Raw genomic sequence first — 24,041 nt, 5'->3', positions numbered from 1 at the left:
AGCACTTGCTAGCCCTTCAAGCATCCCCATATACCGATGAACAAGGCACATGCAGTCTAGGTCATGTGTCAGGCCTGGTAAGGGGAATGTGGCCTGGATTTCAGGCCTCACCCCACAAGTCAGCCTCTTTTGCTTCTCAACACTAAAAAGGTGCTACTGAGGCAGGCAGGGCTTGTAGGATCGGTGAAGAATTCCATCTTAATTCTAAGATGGGTGTGTTCATGAGTGCAGTGAGCCCTCTGGCTGCTGAAGGACCTGCAGAGAAACCTCACCCATTTAGAGAACTGCAGCGTCAGTAAATATGCTGCCTGCTCCCACATCCACCTCCTTTCCTCGCGGTGAGTCAGACTTGCTTAGGAACCACACTTCAAAAATAGCTTTTGGGGTTGGAAAAGTAGAACTCAGTGCAAAGTTGCTTCTGCTTAGGGGGTCATTTCTCAACCTCTCAGGTTCCTGTTGGCACAAAGAAAGTTACCAGACATGCTCTGGAGGTGATCAGAAGATCGCGGCTTTGGTAGATTTTATTGCCACCTCTACAGCTGGTGGCCCTGGACGAACTTACCGACTTGTTCATTGCTTAGCTTGCTTGGATGTAAAATGAGGTAGCCTTTTAAAGTCCCTTAATGCTTTCCCCTACGATGCTGCAGCTGAATCATGCTGGCGAGTTTGGGACATGTGTCCACACCCCCATTTGCCATCTGTCCTTGTAATTGCATTCCCTTTGGAATTGATGGGGATGGAACTCAGGGCCTCTCACAACCTAGCCAAGTGCTCTACCCCTAAGCCACCCCCCCCACCTGTGGTCAGGTACTGAGGCTTTCCCATGGTGACCCCTGGTTCCCCAATTGCTTACTCAGGCTGGAAAAGGTAATACTGAATGGTAGAGGAAAATCCCTGAAGCTTTTTAACACATAGATTATAAAGAGAATCCAGAATCCCTGTTACAGCTGACACCTCTTTCTTGCCTTTTTTTTTTTTTCTATTTTCTACCCTAGATTCTTTGGATTATGTTTTTTCAATTCTCTGGGCCTTAGTCTTTCACTTGTGTAATGGGACTATATTGACTCATTGTTTAAGGCAGCTACAAAAGTTTGGGATGGAATGATAAATCTTTACCAACTGTGAATAGCTCCGTTAAAACTATTACCTATTACAGAACAGGGGTTAGGAATTTTTTTTTATTGGAAGGATGTATTTTATTTGTATGTTGATTCCTCTCACAATAGAAAACACCTTCTCACATAACAAGGTCATATACCCACCAAGAACAGAAAATCAAATGTTTCTCTTCTCTCCCATTTTCCCTCTGTTGTCAAGATTCTTCTATCATTTCTCGCTTCCTTTCCTTTTTCTTATCCACGGACTATCAGTAGAGTTTCTCACATGAAAGTTCAGTGTCTGACTTATCGAAACTTTATTCCAAAAAGTTTGAGGTTGTTTTGCCTAGGATCACTAATAACCCGACTGCTGGCTTCTTAAACAAGAACTGATTCCCAAATTCCCTCACTCACTGGAAAATGAAATCAATTCTGTCTTTGTATGCATGTGTGTATCAGTTTACTCCAAGTTCAAGTGAGTACTAGAGCATTGGTGGGGGAGCATTTGTTTACCATTTCTCAGAAGGAAACTACATTTAACCAAAACATGAAAGAAAATTTTCTCCCCTGGTAACACTTGTTAGTTTTTTTTTCCATCTTGGAAACGTGGCTCCTTTCTAATTATAGCTTGTGGTTGGGCTTGTTGTAATCCAAAACCAGTTCTATAGGAGTCCTTGTTCTGTTCTTTTGCTCTGAACATGAGCAGCAGGAACAGGTGGAAAGCACATTTGGAACTGCTGGAGTTAGGCCTAGATTTTTTGTTGTTGTTCTTTAGGCTGAACTTTTATTTAGACATTCAACTTAGATGTCTGCTGTATTGTCCAGTGAAAAACAGAAAAGACATGAATTTTATTACATGCTTCCTAAATTAGTATTCTAGAAAGAACTGAGCAAGATAGCTTTGATGCTTTGCTACCAACCGACTGTCTCCGATTTGCAGTTTATACACAGACATGCTCTTAAATGTTAATCCCCCATTCCGGTTCTCTATGTGTGAATCTTCATTTGTGCTTTGCTTCACAGCTCAGAAATGTTTGGGGGAGTTCTACATGGAAGGCAAGTCTGTCTTTCATCATTTAAAAATATCAGGTACTTTTATTCAAGTTACTTGTTCAAGTAACGCATGGACATGGGGGAAATGAGAACAGAAATAAAACAAATGAGAATAAATTTCCTGTAATGCGCCTAGCCAGTATAACTGCTTGATCGTTCAGTCTAATTTCTCTGGGAATCTTTTCTTTAGTGCTAAGAATGAGGTATACTGCTTGGGGAGTTTCTGGGCCTCTGTTGGTCTTGCTACCATCTGCTAAAGGGGATTGTTTATCTCCTCTTGCTTCTGCCCTTTTTTAGGTCTGTAAGGAAATGTTCTCTTGCCTAGATAGATTGTAAGGTTATCTCAGGAGACAAAGTAAAACAAAAATAAAACAAACTAACAAAATAAAATGCAAAAAATAGCCAAGCAGCCTGGCCCACCTATAATCCTAGCTACTCAGGAGGTTGAGATCTGAGGATGAGGTTCAAAGCCAGCCTGAGCAGGAAAGTCTTATCTCCAATCAACCACCAGAAAGCTGGAGGTGGAGCCACAGGTCCAGTATAGTGCACTAGCCTTGAGCAATATAGTTCAGGAACTGTTGTCTAGACCCTCAGTTCAAGTCCGAGGACTAGCGTGTACACACACACACACACACACACACACAGCCAGTCTAAGCAGACCCAGGTACTATAGAACTGAGAGGGAGAGAGGGAGAGAGGGAGGGAGGGCAGACAGATAGAAGAGCTGGGTGTTGAACAGAGCTTGGAGGGGGAAATGATCAAGGCAGACCCTCAGAATGAACAGGGAGCCAGGGCTGAGTTGAAGAAGCTGGAGAAGGAACAGCTTCTCCAACAGCCTGGGTACTTGCAATGGGTGAAAAGCATCTCAACTTTTGCAACTTAAGATTATATTTAACTCTGATGACAACTTCATTGAGGATCACAGTACAACCTACCATGTGCCAGAGCCCAGGACTATGAGCACATAGGAGGTAGTCTTTATGAAGCAGATTGGCCCCTTGGGTAGGGGTCACTCTGCTTGGGTGTGGTCTTACCTCCACCATTTCTAATCTCCACCATTTTTCTGAGTTTCTTCATTTGAGAAATGTGTTTCCTAAAGTTATGAGGAGTTCATGTTCCAGTTTAGTACTTAAACTAACTAAAATGTTTAGTACTTAATCATTGTGTTGACTCCTCTTCTTTCCCCTCCTGCAGCTCCTACTGATGAGCCAGTCTCTCTCTCTTTCTCGTACCCCAGGTTTCTGAGCCCCTTCAACATGATTCTTGGAGGAATTGTGGTGGTGCTGGTGTTCACAGGGTTTGTGTGGGCAGCCCACAATAAAGACATCCTCCGCCGAATGAAGAAGCAGTACCCCATGACGTTCGTGATGGCGGTCATGTTGGCTAGCTACTTCCTCATCTCCATGTTTGGGGGAGTCATGGTCTTCGTGTTTGGCATCACTTTTCCTTTGTTGTGTAAGTGATCTTTTGTCTTACATCACTAAGAAAAATGTAGGCACAACTTTCCTATGGGAATCGAATTAATCTGTCTGTTATGGGCAATGATATGTCTGCTACTGTGTCAGCTTTCTAAAACAACAGACCAAGGCCTAATAGTGTATTAATTCCACACACATGTCTGGGTACTTGCTATAGAAAACAAACAAGCAAATACCAAAACAACACAAAGACTCAGGAAATCAACAATACACAACTCATATGACTGGAACTGGGATAGCCTGCCTTAGATTCCAAATTGTTCTGATTCTAGAATCATTTCCCAATCTGTAAATGTCACTCTTACTGTACTGACACAGGACTGAAAATATTTGTCATTTACCTACCTCAGAAGAGCATAATCAGTGCTCAAAGGCAGCCAAGTCTGTGAGAATCATTGTCCCAGAGTGCAGTTGCCAAATACTGATTCTAGTGAACTGAACATTTTTCTCAGCTGCATGTGCCTTATTTACCAAGAACCCAAACACTTGGCCTGAAATAGAGGAGAGGTAAAATTCCAGTCTCATCTTATTCAAATTCCATTGTATCACATGATGGAAACATCCTTTTTACTTAAAATAGCATTTTACCTGTACATTTACTGTACTAAATAGACATTTGCTACTTGGGATTTTTGTCAGAGTAAGCCCAGCATATTCGCAGAAAAATCCTACATCTTGTTGTGCTAAATATTTGAACCTGTACATTCAGAGTTTTTGAAACGGTCTTCAAAAAGTTTCAATATCTGTTTAAACACCTCTGTATTAACGTTAGTACCTTCTACATAAGATCAGGGTGATGAAGTGGCAGATGGGTAAAGAGTCATGATTTCTATCCTAGATTTTTCTGGAGATTAGCATGCCTTGGACCAGTCATCCTAAAAGGGCTATAAAATATGGAGATTATAGACAAGATCAGTGCTTCTCAAAATTTGATCCATATGAGACTCCTCCAGGATGCCTTTATAAAAATATAAATTTGTCAGCCACCTCTCTTGTAATCTGGATTCTGTGGCTCAATACTGGTAACCCAAAGGACCTGTAGGTTTAGAAAGCTCCTCGAGTTACTGAGGGCCAGTGTGGACAGGGAACCTCCAGACAGGAACCGCATCAGTAATTTTCAAAACAAGGATCCAAAAATCAACCTGCGTCAGAATCATCCTAAGTGCTTATTTAAATGATAGCACCTAAAACCCCGCCTCAGTCTCAGCCTCAATTTAAGCTAGTGGAGAATGGGAATTTGCATATTTAATAAGTTCATCAGGTCCATGAGAATTGGACAACCATTGATGTAGATCAGAGGGTCTCATTTAAACCAGCACAGATTCCCAGAACCATGCTTCTTCCTTCTTTTTTTGGGAGGTGGGCAGAGAATTTCAAACTTAACAAGGGTTTCATGCTTGCTTAGCAGGCACTCTACCAGGTCTTTTTTTCTTATTTGAGATAGAGTCTCACTTTTATGTTTGGGACCAGTCTGGACTGTGATACTCCTATTTGTTCTTCCCTTTGTCACTGAAATGACAGGTGTGTGCCACAGGGCCCAGCTATTGTGCTTCTCCAATAGCTTGGGATGACAGGTGTGCATCACCACATCCAGCTATTGGTTGACATGGAGTACTGCCAACTTTCAAGCTCAGACTGGCCTTGAATCATGATCTCCCAATCCCTACCTTTCAATCAGCTAGGACTCCAGGTTTGAACTACTATCCCAGGATCCAGGCCTGTCCCTTGAAGGTTCTGGGTCAGGAAGTCCAGGAGAGGGGCCTAGAAATATGTTTCTTACTGAACAAATTGGGTAATTCCAAATGATCAACATTTTGGAAAACTGCCTCCTCAAAGATACTTAACAATGCTTGATAGGAAATGTACTCATTACCTTGCTCATGTAACCGTAACCCCTCTATACAGTATTTTTACAACAAAAACATAAAAAAAAGTAAGCTTTACTTGCATGCCTTCTGCAGGGAGCAAAATACAGATAATCTCTGACTTAAGCAAGCGTTCCTTTGCGGAAAACCTTGGGTAAGAGGATTACTATTTAGGTTGGAATCCCACTGGTTCACAGTGGATGTCATAACATTTAAGGAGCATCTGCAGTGTGCGAAGGAAAGAATGTGGCTGCCAAGTTTATGGCTGTGCCAGCTAGATGCCATGCTTTCCTCTGCACACAAAGATCTCTGTGTGTGACCTGATCTTCAGCTGTATGTAAAGTCCAAGCGATCGGGTGAAGACGGGTCGATGAGAGAAGCAAAGAAAGGAAGGGAGAAGAGTGTTGATATGGCAAAAGTGAGTTTCTGTTTTAACACGAACTGTGGGTCTCTTCTTCGCAGTGATGTTCATCCATGCATCCCTGAGACTCCGGAACCTCAAAAACAAGCTGGAGAATAAAATGGAAGGAATCGGTTTGAAGAGGACACCCATGGGCATTATCCTGGATGCCTTGGAACAGCAGGAAGAAAGCATCAACAAGATCACTGACTATATCAGCAAAGTAAAGGAATAAATGTAGTTTACCAGGCAATAGGGCTGCAGGAGAAATTGAGTTGCAGTCTGCCCTTACCCACACCTACTTTTCCTGTGTGTTTTGAAGTAGGAGGTGCACGTTTTACCACCCAACTATCTAAGGCAGCACGCATGTACAGGCCCAACTATTAACATCTGATGATATAGAAAAAAGGCCTCAGAAACTGAAAGGAAACCAGCCTCCCCTTGTGCCTGAAGTTTCCAGTGTGTTTTTGAAAGAGAATAATGGATTCTATAGCAACCATACTGTTCTCCCCTGGGGGGGGGAAAAGTCATTGTAAACCATCCAAGCAATATGAGTAAATGCTGAAGTATGAAGCTTATGATGTCATGTGTTGGCCTCTTTCTAATCCTCTCCTGCATCCTGTCCACAATTCCCAGGACTATGTAATATGTGGGATTAAAAATTAGTATAGATTCTGTTGTTATTCTTTTAAAATCAAAGATAAGATCTCTATCACTGTACCGCCTGTTTGAGGAACTGGATATACCAGTTGTTTATACTTTGTTTACAAATATGAAGACAGCTGTCTAGGAAGATATTTTGTGAAATTTTTGTAAATTTTTGAAATGCTAGTAATATGCGTTCACCAGCAGGTTTGTTGCAACATTAATGTTCTCTTTCTTAAAGGTTATAGTTATGTGATCTGCATTCTTGATTTGTTAAGAAACAAAAAAATAAATGAAACCAAAATTCAGTTCATCTTATATTTTTTTGTTGTTGCTATAGTGAAACAAAAAAGGTGTCTAAGATGATGGATTTTTTTTTGTTGTTTTTTTTGTTTTTTTTTGGGTCCGGTCATGGGGCCTGAACTCTGGGCCTGGGCACTGTCCCTCAGCTCTTCAGCTCAAGGCTAGCACTCCACCACTTGAGCCACAGCGCCACTTCCGGCTTTTTTCTTTTTGCTTATGTGGTGCTGAGGAATCGAACCCAGAGCCTCAGGCATGCAAGGCAAGTGCTCCACCACTGATACACCTTCCCAGCCTCGATGGTGGGTTTTTTTTTTTTTTTGTGCATTTCATTCTTTAGCTAGTACATTTAGAAAGAAATGGTTGTGTATCTTATTTTTATTGGTATATAATATATAAACCAAAAGCATGGTGACGTACAGCTATAATCCCACCTATACAGAGCTAGGAAACTCACAATCCAAGGCCAGCCTGTGAACAAAAGCACAAAATCCTATCTGAAAAACAAACTAAAAGGGCTTGGGGTGTGGCTCTTATGGTAGAGTACTTACTGCCAAGCATGAGGCCCTAAGTTCAAAGCCCAGTCATGATTTACAAGGGAGGGGCAAATTCTTCTACAGGTCAAAAATTTTTGTAGCAATTGTTAGAATTATATACTTTCATAGATATTAAAATTAAGAAAGTGTGGGTTTATTTTTATTACTTATATCCCTTTATTTCCCTGTGTGTTTAGAAGTAGGTTAAATATGCTTGCTTGCCACTTGGGTGAAGTAGAAGCATTTCGATTGGCGGTAATTACTAAAGAAACTGTATTACCTAGGAGAAAAGCAACAGGATTTATCAGTCCTTATTTTTGTACATTTTCTCAACCAACCTGCAGCTTTCATTTTTAGCATAGTGCTCTTACCATGGCATCCTACATGGACTAGAAAATGGAGAATAAACATGGACAATAAAATTTGTCAAGTGGGCAAAGACGTAAGGTTACAAGGTCTTGTTAATCAAAGGTATTATGGGTGAGAGTTTATTTGCTACACATCTGTGGAAATATCTGAGAAACTTAGTGAGTGTCCTAAACACTGACTACACAGTGATCAGCACACACACTTAGCTTGTGTTTCAAGTCTTCTATAATAAAGCCTTCATCCTTTATTAACAATTTTAAGGCAGTAGAAAATTGGGATCTTTTTTCTTAAAACACATTTTAGCTCCTCCTGTTTTCTATATGATATTCTGACCAAATATCATAACTTTGAAGAAAGCGACAGGTTGAACTTATTTAAAAAAAAAGATATCATTTCTAGTGGCCAATTCTGAAAAGATAAGAGAACAACAATGACATATAAGTTGTAAATTGACAGTACATTTGAAAAATAGGTTAAAATCTTCCACTAAGGTTTTTAGCGTGGGTATAGCAGATAGGAAGGACACTGTAAATCACAGGCCCTCTCTAGCTTAAACCTTGACAATAACCTCTGAAAGTGGATCCTTTCTTTCTTTCAGCTTAGGATCTGAATCCTCTTTCAGGACTATTAGAACATTGTGCAATTCCTTACTTAATGAATGCTGTGGCCAGCCAGGCAAATGCATAGGGCTTTCCAGAAAACCAAGTACTAATACGTACAGTGCAATGCGCTGTGAGAATACAGCCTCTTACATGTAGGAATGGCTAAATAATTTTAAAGTGTTATTTCTTATAGCCTGATCTCAACTAACAATCCCATTTCTATGTAAGAACGTTTTCTAGAAATAATGAAGAAGAAGAAAACAAGTCAGGTGCTGGTGGCTTGTGCCTGTAATCCTAGCTACTCAGAAGCCTAAGATCTGAGTTCAAAGCCAGCCAGAGCAGGAAAGTCTATGTGCCTCTTACTCCAATAAAGAACTCAGAAAAAGCTGGAAGTGGTGCTGTGCCTCAAGTGGTAGATCACTAGCCTTATTCAAGAGAAGTTCAGGGATAGCACCTGAGCTTCAAGCCCCAGGACTGGCAGAAAAAAAAAAAAAAGAAAGAATACAAAAATATCAGTTAGCTATTTTTAAATTATTGACTTGACTGAAAACCATAACTATTTTCTTCTTCTCCTAGAGAAACAGAAACAGAGTCTTTCTCAAAGCTTATTCCTGTAAATAATGTACTGCTTTAAGTTTGTGCTCCTGAGAGTCGTTTTCTCTCAGCCTGCTTTGCCTGCTCTATCACTGAGATTCTCTAAAAGAGGAAAGAAGGAAAACATGTTTTATTCACTCAGGTAAAGAAGAAAGAAGGTGCTATAATAGGATACAGTAATTCCTAGGTTCACATCGCTTCAAAAAGTGATGAACTTTTTTTGAGGTTTTATCCAATATCTCAAGTACTATGCACCTAGTGACTACAATGTATAACTAAGAGCTCTGGAACTTTAGGAGGAAAGAATATGGCTGGGAACTGTCAGAAAGGGTTTGGAGACCTTCATAAATGGAGGGTAAGAGGAGAGTGTTTTGGAGGTGTTCTGTGAAGGAGAGCAGAGGCTTGCGGTATGCGGAGGGATATGTTATTGAGGGTACACAGGACTTGTGGGGGCTAAGACTCGTTTCATACACTGGCAATTCATACCAGATTCACACCAGGCAACAGGGTGCCCTGAAGGTAGAGATACAGAGTTCAATCCTGTAGAACAGCTTCCTGTAGAGGGTTTTTGAGAACAAGGAGCTTGTATTAGACTCATGGATTTATAAACTCAATAAATATACATGTAGGTATATGTACACATGCAAGTGCATATAACTGTGTATAGATATAACACAACTTTTTAATAACTTTTTATTCTGCTATGTTTACCCTGCAAAACAGCATGCTGTCTTCCATTGTCCTCATGTATGGAAACACTGCCAGAAGTTCAGAAGATATAGGAAGGGCTTACTTTTTCTCATTACATTTTTTGGTTGACACTTGGGTTTTTCTGTGGCCTCTGTCTTAAGTTCTCTGTTCATCTTAGAGATCCCTAATCATAAGAATACTCTCCAAACCTCAAGGAAGTCTCCAAAGGAGGCAGGGTTCAAATGAACATCTCTACTCATTCTTCAAAGAAGAGTTCATCTCAAAGCCTTGCAAGGCCCAGGAGCTCAGTTAACTCTTCACATATCCATAGGCTACAACATGATTTACTCCCTTTAAAATACTGTGTGAAGAATTACAACAGAGGAAATGAAAGGAAAAAAGAGAGAGACAGAGAGACAGAGACAGAGAGAAAGAATACAATCAGTGATTACAGTGCTGCCACATTTATTGTCATTTACCAGAAGAAAGCAATAGTAAATGCTTTAAAATTTTGTTTCTCTTCTTCTGGAAGCTTAACTCCAAATAAATGTCACCCATCCCTCAAACTGACAGGAATAGAAAAAAGATATTGCCCATGAAAATGAATATTTTATCTCCTTCCTCTTCCCCGTGTATTTGTCAAGGCCCATCGTTCACAAATACCCATCTCAGATGTGAGACTGTTCCGAGGTCTGCCACCTGTTTCCAGAAGTGCTTCTGCTGGTAGCCTCCAACCCCTAACCCCAGAGTCACTGTTTGCCTTCTTGTTCTTCAGGATGATTCTGTTCCTGCCTACGCCAGTTCTTTTGGCAGTTGCACCTGTGATTTAAACATTCAAAGAAAAAAAGGGAAATTAATCTTTGGAAATTCAAGCACTCTTACAGCAAAAAATACTAAATTAACCTGCCTCAGTGGATGCAGAATGGATTAGAAACTCTGGCCAGAGAACCCTCCAAAGCCATTATCAAACAAAAACAACTTTGCTAGGTTGCTGATGGCTCATGCCTGTAAACCTAGCTGCTCAGGAAGCTGAGATCCAAGGATCACGATTAGAAGCCAGCCCAGGCAGGAAAGTCCATGAGACTCTTATCACTAATTAATTACCCAAAAGCCAGAAGTAGAACTGTGGCTCAAGCAGTAGAGCACTAGCCATGAGGAAATTAAAGAAGAAAAAAGAAAAAATCAGGACTAGCTCAAGCCCCAGGACCAGGAAAACAAAGCAAAACAAACCTTCTAGCCACAATTACTAGGCATTTTATGAATTTCCCCCAGGTCTTTGAGAACATGGGAAAACACATCACCAAATCAAGATGGTTGGCACTGCCATAGACCCAAGGGCTCACCTGCCAGTTGGGGTTGGACCTCCATTTTCTCAGCTAGAGAATGTCATTACCAGCAGCCAATTCCCAAGGGTAAACATTACCTTCACATTGAAAGTGAATCATCAATGTGAATACTTAAACTATGAATGGTTCATCTTGACAGTCAGTGTGAATGGCTTGGGACCCGCTAGAAGATCACTCAAGAGACAACTTGGTGGCTAGCTGTGAGGTGTTCCCACACAAAGTTCTAAGGTGGAATGGCCATCTTGAATGTGGACTGTGGAACCAAATGGAATAAAAGGTGGAGAGGGAGAAATCTAACCCTTTGCCAGCACCGGCAGGTATTCTCTCTGTTTCTTGGCTACCATGGGTGAACTTCATCTGCCCCGTTGTATTCTCCCTGCTACAAATACAGAGACCTCTGAAACCACGAATGGAAAGAAAGAAATCCTTCTTGAAGTTGTTCACACAGCAAGGAAAAGGTAGCCAACACACTCTGGGGGAAGAGAAATGTCTCAGAGAGACAGTAATTTCTCTAAGGCCACACCACTAGGAAGTGATAAAGCAAGATTTGAACCAGATCAGCCTGATTCTAGTACCTATTGTTACACACTGCCTGTAGAAACACACACACACACACACACACACACACGAAGAAGAATCAATGTTCCTTTACAAATAGGTCTTTCCTCTTTGAAGCATACTCTTACTTTGATGCTCAAATTTTAAAATAGTATTTGGTGAATGCTACAAGAGCCAAAAAATTACAACAGCATGGTGTAAGGCCAACTCTGCAAGTCCCCTTCCTACTTTTGTGTCACAAGAATGGCTTAAAGATAGGTGCTCCTAAAGGGTTCCAAGTGCTGTTATCTTAAGGGGTGGCCCACCCAACAAGTGTGTACCATCCACAAGAAGCTAAGGGAATACTTAAGGGTTTATTTAGCAACAACTACAGATGTTGCACCCATGTGCACCTGCCAGTGTGGTGAACCACGCTGTCTTTCTGCAATGGCTCTCTGTCATCCATTCTCCATTCATGCCCTTTGAATTGCCTCCTGCTCCCCAGAAGGGATCACTGATGTCCCCTTAAGCCAAAGGGTCCTTAATGTGCTTCTGACCCTGTCTGTTTCTTTTACCAGCCTTTGAGAAGAGGGTGTGATCATAGCTGGGTCAGGCTCACATTTGAAAAACACATAACTAAAAACAATCGCAGAAATTATCACAGGAACTTCAAATCACTTGAAAGGTGCAACCAGTAGCTAAAACTGTGATAATTGTTATCATGGATCTTTGCATTTGTTTCTATACACATTAAAGGATTTCTGAATAATAGAAAAAGGAACTTGTGACATTGAGCCTGTGTGGTAAACCAAGACACATGCCGTAATCCAGCTGGCAGCTCAGATAACTAGGCTGAAGAGAAATGAGCATGGGTTTAATTCATCAGTAATAGCAAATATTTCTTAAAAATCAAAAAGTATAAAAGTTCAAAGAAAAATGTATACTTAAATAGCCTTCAGAGAAGCCATTTCTAAGAAGAAGAAGAAAAATCAAGACAAAATATAAAGGGAACCAGGTGCCAGTGGCTCACATCTGTAATCCTAGCTATTCAGGAGGTTGTGACCGGAGGATTGCAGTTTGAGCCAGCCAGAGCCAGAAAGTCTGTGAGACTCTCCTCTCCAATTAGCACGTAGAAAGTCAGAAATGGAGCTGTGGCTCCAGTAATAGAGTGATAGCCTTGAGAAAAAGAAAAGAAAAGAAAAAGAAATCCTAAAGGACAATGCACTTGTCTTGAGTTCAAGCTCCAATACCACCACCACCACCAACAACAACAAAAAGAAATAAAAGAAAAACAAAAAAGACAGCTTCCCAGATGGAGAGCATCAACTCATGTTATCATTAGTTTTACCCTGTGCAACATTTAATTTAGTACACCAGTATCGAGCTCAGGGCCAGCCCCTTAGTGCTGTCCAGAACAGAGGTGAGGAAACTCTCTGGCTTGAGGAACTTACATCTGCCCTCAACCTGAAGCATGTGAGAGACACCATGGAAGAGATGTGGGAAAAGGAAAATGGGAATAGACAGCAAGAGAACTACTGATGGTTTGACTTGTTTCATGTAAAAAAGTAATATTTGAGGCAGATCTTGCACATTGGATAGATCTCAATAGACAGAAGACCAGACAACTTGGGGCAGAGGTGGTACAGGGACAGGAAAGCAAGGCCCTTCAAGGAAAATTGCAGGTGCTGTGGCTTGAGGAGTCAGGCCAAAGCTCTCAAGATAGCCTGCAAACAAGCAGCCTCAGACAGCATCGCTAGGTAACTGGTCAGAAATGCAGATTCTCGGGCCCCATCTAAGCCCTTGTGAAGCAAGACACTCTGAAGGACCATCCAGCAATCTGAATTAACTTCGAGAGTTATTACATAATACTTCAGAAAACTTGTGCATCGAAACCTTTCTCCCTGAATACTAGGGGAAGATAATTGCTGATTTATATTGTTCCTGGATTATATATAAATGCTCTTTTGACATAGCTTGCACTGTTACATTGCTTTGTTCTGTGGAATCTCCTTTTACAAGCAACTAGCATTTCCAAAATTGGGAATATTTGGTTTTTGCAGATTCTCCTGATTCCTGTTATTTCCACTGCCTTCTCCCCTTTTTGAATCACAAAAAGCAAGTTTTTTTTTTTTAAAGAAGGGTAATGCTAAGGTTTCAGGCTTGAATGCATGAAAGAAAATTGGGAAACAAATAACAAGTAGGTCTAAAACAGAAAAACTTGGTTTGAAACAGATTGGCTAAAGATATCAATGGGAAAGGGGAGTTGGGGATTGTTCTAGAGTATGTGTTATGGACACAAAAGGAGAAGATGGGAAAGAAAATAAAAAAGACAACAATCTAGAGAACTTCAAAAGAAGGAAGAACATATACATCAAGAAGAAATGGCCATAAATGAATATTTTAGACTATAACCATAAATTCTATAATTCTGGCAAACAACTAGTGCATTGTGGGGTCTTTTAGTGACCTAAGGATGCAAGATACCATTATGGTAAGGCCTTTCTAAGGAGAAGCTTACAAATGTCATTAACCCATTGGCGGAGAGCAGTCAGGACATAAGTGAGTACTTTGTGAATTACAGTGGATGTTTAAATGTCACTTTGTTTGGCAAAGAAACCTGGGTTTGCTATAGATGCTGTTGGTTCTGGGGAATTAAACAGTTACTACAAATAGGATTTTTATCTCAGTGCAAAGTACAAATAATCCTCTGGGCGTAGTAGATGAGTGAGAAACCACACATTTTCATGAGGTGAAAGATGTACAATTGTACCTTTTCCAGGGAGGCAGAAACTTATACAAGCCTTAAGTTTGCTGTGTCACTGATGGAAAGTAATTAGCTCAAAGGGAAATGAATTCAGTGTTACCTAATAAATTCACCTTTTTAGATGACAGCAAAACTAACGGCAAAGCAACACATTCCATAAAAACTAAATATGCAGATGAATGAAGTCAGACAGAGGGAGGGCTGAGGAGAAAGATTTTCAGAGGCAATTGCCTAGCTCACGGCTGGGAAGCCAATAGACAGAAGTAGCCAACTTGCCAGAGCTTGCTTAGTATACATGAGCCCCTAAAGTTGATTCTCAGCGTTGCCAAACAGCAACAAAGCAGCTGACTCTGTGATTCTGGTAATTCAAGTGGTGTTGAATATTTGGCTTTTTCTAACATGACATTTAAAATGTACACAGTAATGCCTAATCCAAGTGAAGTAGACCTATGTCTATATTTTCCCACACCTGGCCCACAGACGCTGCTACTCAAACCCAATGCTTCACACTGATAAGCACAACATCCATCTTGCAAGCGCCAGGAGATTGAGACTATACCTGGCTTGCTCTCTGGGGTAGCCCTGTCCTTTCTCACAAATGAGTAAGTGGAAGAATAGAAGACAATAGACTCAAGGAAAGCAGATCTGGCCAGTGGATCATTTCCTCTGAAATCAGAGAACTGGTTCTGATGGTCATTTGAATTCACTCCCTTTTCTACTCTGAATCCTCAGGTCACCTTTGACATGGATTGTTGTTTGTTTGTTTCAACATTGTCTTCAGCCTGTTATTTTCTGATTGCATAGCTACCAAGGCAGCCTGGATATTCTTTGCTAATGACTGGTTATGAAAGAAGTGATAGAGCTGGGTTCCTCAAAGCACCCTCCTCCACCCCCGTGGAGGACTGACTGCCTAGACAAGAGCAGGTGCATGCTGTCTTGATGCTGTGCCCAAGGGCAGGCAAAGGAGCCCTGTTTGACCTCATTCCACCCCTAGTGCTTCTAATGGGCACCTTTCCCAGGACCTATCTGACACCTCTGAATTACAGATGAAAGCCTTCTTAGATGGTATACTTGCAGATACCTTTATATATTCATATCTTAACAGATGCATGCATATGTATGTGAATAAGTAACAGAAAAGTGCAAGCTTGCATGAAAACTTGTTTACTCTCTCTTCAAAAAGAAATCTCTCTTTTCTATGATGAGATAATGTACTGACTATGCTAATGTCATCCCTTGGCTAAATTACACAATCTTTAAAAATAATATGGCTAAATAGCAATCAAGCTGCTTATGGATAGGCATCCTTCAGCCTCCAAAAATACCATCAGTATGACCGCCAAAAATTTTATTTTTGCAATTTAAGATGCAAGGAATCATAGTGAATATTACAACTGAAATAAGGGTATCCATTTAGAGTTGGAGATGTGGCTTAGTGGTAGACTGCTTGCCTAGCATGCATGAATCCTGGGTTTGATTTCTCTGTACCACATAAACAGAAAAGGCTGGAAGTGGTGCTATGGCTCAAATGGTAGAGAGCTAATCTTGAGCAAAAGAAGCTCAAGGACAGTGCCCAGGCCTTGAGCCAAGCCCCAGGACTGTCAAAACAAACAAACAAACAAACAAAAAAGCATGTGTTTAAGCAGGGCACTGGTGGCTCACACCTGTGATCCTAGCTACTCAGGAAGCTGAGATCTGAGGATCAAAGTTCAAAGCCAGCTCAGGCAGGAAGGTCTATGAGACTCATCTCCAATTAACTGCCAAAAACTAGAAGTGGAGCTGTGGCTTAAAGTGGTAGGGCAAGCCGGGCACCGGTGGCTCACACCTGTAATCCTAACTACTCAGGAGGCTAAGATCAGAGGATCTCAGTTCAAAGCCAGCCTGGGCAGGAAAGTCCTTGAGACTCTTATCTCCTTAACCACCAGAAAACCAGAAGTGGAGCTGTGGCTCAAGTGGTAGAACAGTCACCTTGAGCTGAAGACCTGAGGGACAGTGCCTAGGCCCAGAGTTCAAGCCCCAGGACCGACAAAAAAAAAAAAAGTGGTAGGACACTAGTCTTAAGCCAAAAGAGCTCAGGGACAGTGCCCAGACCCTAGTTCAAGACCCACAATCAATCAACCAACCAACCAACAAATAAATAACATTCCATTAATTCACAGAAATGCTGAGGTTCACCATCGATTTGTCTGCCTTGCTTAAAAAGTGAATAAGAGACATAATACTCATTTCATTATGTCAACTCATTAATTAGAAAAGAGTACTTTTCACTCAGTACTGTTGTCCTTTAAAATCTTACCTGGGGGGGGGAGGCTGGGAAGGGATGTGAAGGGTAAACAAAAGGAGGAGGCTGCAATGCTTGGTAAGAAATGTACGCATTATCCTGCCCATGTAATTGAAACCCCTCTGTACAGTATGTTCACAAATAAAATAAAATATAAAAAAATAAAATCTTACCTGGAAACATTATTTGCAAAAAACAAAATTGTCTGTATTAGATCTTCTTTTCTTTGCTCCCCGCCCCTTATTCTTAGACATTTGTTAAGTAAAAATACAAAGCAGCCTTTCCCCCTCCTTTCTTGAGTTGGACAGGGAGGACCTGGGGTAAGATTATGTTTACCAAGGCCAACAAGTGAGAATTAAGTTTACACTTTGTGACAATTTGAAAAAGAGAAAAGAGTGTCAATCTAATTGAGGGCAATCTCCTTTCACTACTAAAAAGAACCATCCTGAGCATTTTATATTTTGGTGGTTCTAGGGTTTGACTTCAGGGCTTTGGCCTTGACAGGCACTAGAATACTTGAGCTACACTCCCAGCTTTTTGCTTTAGTAGTTCCTTGAATAGGGTCTCACTTGGACTGCTATCCTCCTATTTATACCTCCCATGTATCTGGGACAATAGGCATGCTTCCCCTGCCCTCCTTCCACACATCCCCATTGGTAGAGAATAGTCTTCCAATTTTTTCTTCTTTTCTCTTTTCTTTCTTTTTTTTTTTTTGCCTAGGCTTAGTTCACCTTTTCATCCCTCTGATCTCTGCCTCCTGTGTAGCTAGGATTACAAGTATGGGCCACCACTTCTGTCTTAAGTAGGAACTTAAGCATTGGGTCTCTGATTCCCAGAGGCTAGAGATGTTATTTTATCTAGCACACTACAAATGAAGTTCAGAATAGTAGACTGATCTTGAACCCAGAACTTGGGTTCAATTGGGGTCCTACACCTTCTCAGCTGTAGCTCTTGAACATCTTAATAAAGTCTCTAAGGTTATCTCCCCTATACAAAATGAGGAACGTAATTGTCCCTAACTTATAGAATAAAGATGACTCCTACAATGACCCTGGCTTTATAAATGTTCTGTGCTCCATGAATGTTAACTACTGTTATTATTATTAGTATTACTATTATTATTATTATTTTGCCAGTCCTGGGGCTTTAACTCAAGGCTCAGGAGCTATCACCTGAGCTCTGATGCTCAAGGCTAGCACTCTACCACTTGAGCCACAGAACCACGTCAGGTTTTTTCTGAGTAGTTTACTGGAGATAAGAGTCTCACAGGCTTTAGTGTCCAGACTGCCTTCAAACCACGATCCTCAGATCTCAGCCTCCTGAGTAGCTAGAATTACAGGTATAGCTACCAGCACCCAGCAACTGCTGGTATTATTGTCACAGAAGCAACCCAGAGTGAATGTCTTTAGGGAACCCCAGTAATTTAGATCGATAGGTAATGCTCCCTAACTTCTCCCAGGTAGCCACAATCAGTATCTCCTTTTGTGTGTATGTGTGTGTGTGTGTGTGTCCTAGGGCTGGAATTCACATCTCCACTTTCAGCTTTTTGCCTGCTAAATATAAAAGTTTAGGTTTAAAAGTCTCTTGTATTTATCTGCCCCGGCTGGCTCTGAACCACAATAATCCTGAGAAGCTAGGATTATTCAAGTGCTCAGCTTAGTACCTCCTGGGGTTAAAATGAAGAGGGAACAACACACAGGGACTGTTTCTGTCTGGCCCTGTCCATCTTTTCTCCCTCTTTCTACTTACAGGTTTCAGATAGGCGATGTTGCTGTGGCGAATGTCATTTAGGAGCTGATCTCTGGGTGTGATTTCCACCAGTGGCGGTGGTCTGTTTCTGGGCACTGGTTTGAGTGTTTTGATCACATCTTTGAGGTTGGTTTTCTCAGGCTGTTCTCTGGCTTCTGGCATGCGAGATTTGCGCTGGATTCTCTTCAGTTTCACCACCCGGAAGGAGTCGGGGTCTGTCTGGTACTTTGGAGGCTGAGATGGGTTTTGCATCATTTCATTCCTTCGACCAAAGGGCATCGCTTGAGAACTAGGAGGGCGTCCAGGAGGAGCCTGGAGGAACTCTTGCATTCTGGAATCTGGCATGGGCCCACCTAACATCTCCCACATCCCAGGGGGCAGCCCTAGACCACTCTCCAACATGGCTATTAACTTCCTCTGCTCTCTCAGTTGCTGTTGCTTCTGTTCTTCTTGCCTTTTCTGCCTCCGTTTATCCTGATTTCTAGTGAGCAGGTTCGTCACCACCATTCGGGGACCAGGAAGCTCAAAATGGTAGCCCATCTTCAAGAGAGTATTGTTGGCCTTCAAGAGCCTCGAGATCTCCATTTCTGCATGGTGGCCCAGCATGTGCCTCTGGTTGTGGAAACGAAGCTCAGTGAGAGTCTCATTGAACTGGAGGCACCTCATGATGGCCACGATGCCTTTGCCAGTGATGAAGTTGGACTCGATGTTGAGCGTCGTGATGCTTCTATTCTCCCGCAACATGTTGGCCAAGGCAAAGGCCACATTCTCATCTGCACCCACGTTTGCTAAGCTGAACGTTTTGATGTGTTTGTTTTTCTTCATTGCATTGACAAAGTCCAGCAGCATGTCTTTGGGGATGTTTTCGATGTTGTTCAGGTTGAGTTCCTTCATGTCTGGGTCATTCTGTCTCACCCGTCTCAAGCTCCCATCCAGGTCCGTTTGATTTCCTGAAGGCCTTGCGCTTATCTTGAGAAAACTAGTGTCTAGAGCTAACTTCTTCGGATCTAATTTTGCTATTTTCTTCTCACTTTTTTCTTGGGCCTCAGGCCTGTCTTTTTGGTCGTCAAAGGCTTTCCTAGTGACTCTTTGGCTATTGCTCTCACCGTTGCGAGCTTGTACCTTTGCTTCGTTTTCTTTTTCTCTATTGGTTTTTCCATCACTCTCTTCACCATCATCTTCTCCATCATCGTCATCTTCTTCATCATCTTCATCATTATCATCATCATCATCCTTGTCTGTTTCTTGTACACTGTTGCTACCCTCTGATTCTCTTTTGTGTGCAACTAGTTCATTATTCAGTTTATCTTTTAAAAATCGGGGCACATTTTTAATACCTCTGTCTCTGTCTTCATGGCGTTCTTGAGTATTTTCCTAAAAGATGGATTTATGAGGGTTAGAGTATATAACAGTGAAAAGAGACAAAGCAGAGCAATATCTTATGGAGATTTTAAAAAATGTTGTAAGTGCTGGGAGCTTTGTGGTTCACACCTATAATCCTAGCTATTTAGAAGCTGACATCTGAGAATTCTGGCTCAAAGCCAGCCTAGGCAGACAAATCGGAGAGAATCACTAGTTAACGAGCTAAAAGCCTGAAGTGGAGGAACATCAGCCTTGAGCAAAACAGCTATGAGAGTGAACTAATAAATTGCACACATAGTGTTAGTTTGTGTGTATGTATACAAAAAGTTTATTTATGTATAAGGGGGAAAACCCATGTTGGAATGCTTACCAAACTTGTTATTTCTGAAGAGGAAAAGTAACTGCTAAGAAAACCCAGAAGAGGGGCTGGGTAGGTGGCTCAGTAGTAGAGCGCTTGCCTTGCATGCATGAGGCCCTGGGTTCGATTCCTCAGCACCACATAAGCAGAAAAAAAAAAAAGCCGGAAAACTCAGAAGAAAGGAATCACTTAAAAGATATTCACTTTTTTACACTATATAATTTTCACATTTTTATGCTTTCTTTAAAAAAATAAACTTATTGTAAACAAATGAAATGTCCATAGACATGCACACACATATTGTGCCTGTATTGATTTCATCTCATATATGGGTGTCCTTTGGTGTCCCTGGGGGATTGGCTCCAGAATCCCTGGGGATGCCTTCATTCAAGAGTACTCAAATCCCTCTTGGGCTTGTGTAGTATTTTGATATAACCTATACATTCTCCCACACGCAGTTACTTTCAATCATGTGTAGGTGATGTATAATAGCAAAAACAAGATAGATACATGTAAAATAGTTGGTATAGTGTTTAGGGAATAATGGTAAGTAAAGTCTTTACTCATTCATCACAAATGCAAAAATTAAAAAAAAAAAACCTAACTCTATCCACAGTTGATTGAATCCAAGGACACAAACGCTTCCAACTGCATTAAAATAAAACCTAATTTATGTTATTTTCAGAGCCCATATTTTTGAAAGGGTGCTCAGTTCTAGAAGCAGTTTACAAAAATACTTGCTTTAAAACTTGATGCAGCTTTTTTGTTGTTTGGGTTGTTTTTTTAAACTGTATGTATTTTTGTCTTTTCTTTTTTGGTACTGAGGAATCGAACCCAGGATGCTGCACTTGCTCAGCAAGCACTTTGCCACTGAGCTACATCCCAAGCCACGATGCAGCTTTTTAAATCAATATGTTGACACTTTTCTGTCATAGATAGTTGAGCTGGCATGCCTGCATTCAACAGCCCTGGCTTACACTATAATTTCCTTGTTGCTCTAAAAAAATTTACATGACTAAAATTTCTGCGAGTCCCATAGGAAAGCTATACCAAAATTTTTCCTGAGAAGTTAACAGACGTGAGAAAATGAAATAGTTTGATTGTTTGGAATATGGCTTGTTTTTGTGCTAGTCCTGGGGCTTGAACTGAGGGCCTGAGCAAGTCCCTGAGCTTTTTTGTTCAAGGTTAGAACTCTACCACTTGGGCCACAGCTCTACTTCTGTCTTTTTGAGTAGTTTATTGCAGATAAGAGTCTTATGGACTTTCCTGCCTGGGCTGCCTTGAACCATAATCCTTAGATGTCAGCCTCCTGAATAGCTAGGATTATAGTGTGAGCTGACACCCAGCTCCTCATTTCTTTTGAAGGATCAAGTACCCAAAAGAAAAATCTAGCTATAAAATGGAATAGGATCAGGTAGAGATTTAGAAATCACTGCTTTGTCTAGGAGAGAAAATATCAATCTTTAGTCAATGCTTATTAAATTCTTGTGCAATATTTATTACCCTTTCTCCATACGGCATATGTACCTCATAGGTGTCATTTTGAAAGCTAGTGTAGCAGTCTGAAAGTCAGACAAGAATGTGTGAGCCAACAGTTTCACCTTACTGCTCATGCGAGGTTAGAATTGGCTGTGACTTTCACTAAACTTCACCATTGCATTTCTCATCCTTACCAGCAGGAGGAGCCAATCACCCAGCTGCTTATACCAGAAGAAACAACTTTAAAAATATTCACTTTTTTCCCTTTCCTTCTAAATTCAGTGTTCCTATTGAATTGGCTGTATATCCATTAGCATTATTTGCAAAAGGTCTATAGTTGGTCTCTTAAGCTCTAACCTGATCAAGCCTATACTTCATTTTCTTGAGTTCAATTCATGTTGAAAGTCTCCCCACTATGAAACTAGTTTACCACCTACCTTAATTACACCTTGCATGATAGTTAAGGTAACAATGTACATCAACACCAACAGCAGGTGTAAGGGAAAGAGATTTTTTTACCTGGAAAGAAGGATTTAATCTTCTTTCTAGTTTGTTTTTAAGTCAAGCATTAAAACAATTGTGTTGATAGACAGTGTATTTGTAGAGCCAAAAGACCATTCAGTTGTTAGGTTAAAACAATTTCAAGACAAAAACACTGTCTTGACAATACCTTAATATCTGTCAGTTTCTAAATGTCATCATGGATACTCCGTGCATGGTGACACTATGACACATTTTCACTTAGTTGACTTAGCGTAGGCTCTGTGTGTGTGTGTGTGTGTGTGTGTATGTGAAATCTTTGATAATTGTACTTGAAATAGCAAATATATTTACACCTGCTAGGAAAAGGGCACATCTTCCATTAACTGTCATTAGCTTGCATGAGTTTTAAAGTTTCCTTATGAGCCAAGAAGAAAATAAAAAGAGTAACAACTGCTTCTGGGCGGTGACTTTAGTCACTAACTGTCCTGGTACTGACCCCAGGCCTACACCTGGCAAACCTGGCATCATTTACACAGATTCCCTCTATAAGAAATGACCAAGTTTCCCCTCCTACGATATCATGACTTTCAGAAAGGTCCAGTTTGGCATAGGATGAAATATTTATTATAGACTCCTAACAAACCATCACCATCTTGCAAAAATCACAGTTCCCATAAAGGCTCCCGACGGCTCGGTGCCCAGAAGCCATTTCTTTGCCACACACAGAACCCCGGTTGGTTACCTGAGCCTGCACAAAGGTGACAGGAACGCGCTCGTCTTCCAGCATTCGCCTAGATGCCTTTTGCCAATACATATAATCGATGAGAGATTTGTGGTCGAAGTTTCTGGTGGGTGGCTTGTCGGTCTGGTCTCTCTGAATCATGCTCGCAGGCAGGTGAGGGTCCGGGGCTATGACTTCCATTTCCGACTGCAGTTCCTTCAGCTCCTCGGGGGACAAGTTAGCCAAGACCTCATCTTCGTCGATCTCCTCACCAAGGGAATCTTCCAGATCAGAATTCCTGCTGTGCTCTGACATGATTATGAGTTGCTCTGTTGTTATAGTATCAGTAAAGAAGAAATAATGGAAGATGGCTTTTTTTTTAAGAGGAGGAAAACAGAATCTTAAGAAGATCCTTCTGTTGACAAGGAACTGAGGTCAACCCACCCTTGAAATTCTGCCCCCCCCAGGAGCCTCAGTGGTGTTCACTAAGCAGCTAGGAGAGACTACAGCTAAGCTTCTGCCGGATCTATATTAAGCAGGGCTTGGCTGGCCAGGGTCAGTTTATAGAATTACTATGCTGCTCTCTTTTTGGCAACTTGAGTCAGCTGTGCACATACTAGCTGACATTTTAGTACAGCTGCTTGTGCTTGCTTATGAATAACAGGTCTCGCAGGAAGAAAACTCACTCTCACTAACCACCTTCACATTGCCATACTTAACTTCATGAGGCCCAAGTTCTTCCCCCTTCTAACCCCCCCCCTCACCCCCTTCCTCTCCAAGAAACTCACTTCTCCTTGTCAACGGTGAAAACAACTTACAGTCTGTCAGCAACGAAATCCAGCCAGCAAAACCTCAGTGCTCTTTGGAGTGAAAACTTCACTTGAAGGTGGGAATCAGGGTTCCCTGGCTTTGCCTGATCACTTACAGAAAGAGACATGCTAGGTAATCCATCCTCTGTAACCTGGAGCTTTGCTGGATGTCCTTATCTGTGGCTAGATCCTGTGATAGTTGATGGATAACCGCCCTCCAGTTTCCATTATGACCAAGGAGTTGAATATTTTAAAAGATTTTTTTTCTTATTAAGTATCCATTAGGCCTGGGTAAATTAAAATGGAGCTGAAGTAAAATGTTGAAAAGCTCAAAGCACTAAAATACTAAAAGAAACCGTAAGAAGTTTATATATACACACACACATATGAAATACAGGTAGGAAATTAACTTTGTCAGTAAATCTTATTGTTTGCAAACTAGACTTTATAAATATTTATTCAGAGGTATATATTGACTTTATAAGTTATAGTAACAAAGAGGTATAGAAAGATAAATAATTTC

The 24,041-nt window shown here is 41.1% G+C and overlaps 2 protein-coding genes across 2 annotated transcripts; one reads left to right on the top strand and one right to left on the bottom strand.

Moving 5' to 3' along the window:
• Positions 1-209: 209 nt before the first annotated feature.
• Positions 210-6,846, top strand: Arl6ip5 (ADP-ribosylation factor-like 6 interacting protein 5). Its single transcript, XM_013010361.1, has 4 exons — positions 210-291; positions 450-592; positions 3,302-3,605; positions 5,956-6,846. The coding sequence occupies exons 1-4, from the start codon at positions 210-212 to the stop codon at positions 6,126-6,128; spliced, it is 702 nt and encodes a 233-aa protein (XP_012865815.1). The 3' UTR covers positions 6,129-6,846.
• A 3,575-nt stretch (positions 6,847-10,421) lies between these two features.
• Lmod3 (leiomodin 3 (fetal)) lies at positions 10,422-23,024 on the bottom strand. The gene is made up of 3 exons (XM_013010452.1): positions 22,731-23,024; positions 18,307-19,680; positions 10,422-10,448 (listed from the first exon to the last, which is right to left on the bottom strand). Exons 1-3 carry the CDS (start codon positions 23,022-23,024, stop codon positions 10,422-10,424), a joined length of 1,695 nt encoding a protein of 564 aa, XP_012865906.1.
• Positions 23,025-24,041: the final 1,017 nt, after the last annotated feature.

Source organism: Dipodomys ordii, unplaced genomic scaffold, assembly GCF_000151885.1.
Source record: "Dipodomys ordii isolate 6190 unplaced genomic scaffold, Dord_2.0 Scaffold12, whole genome shotgun sequence".
Lineage (NCBI taxonomy): Eukaryota > Metazoa > Chordata > Mammalia > Rodentia > Heteromyidae > Dipodomys > Dipodomys ordii.
The sequence above is the reverse complement of the archived record's forward strand: the minus strand, read 5'-3'. Positions and strand labels throughout refer to the sequence as shown.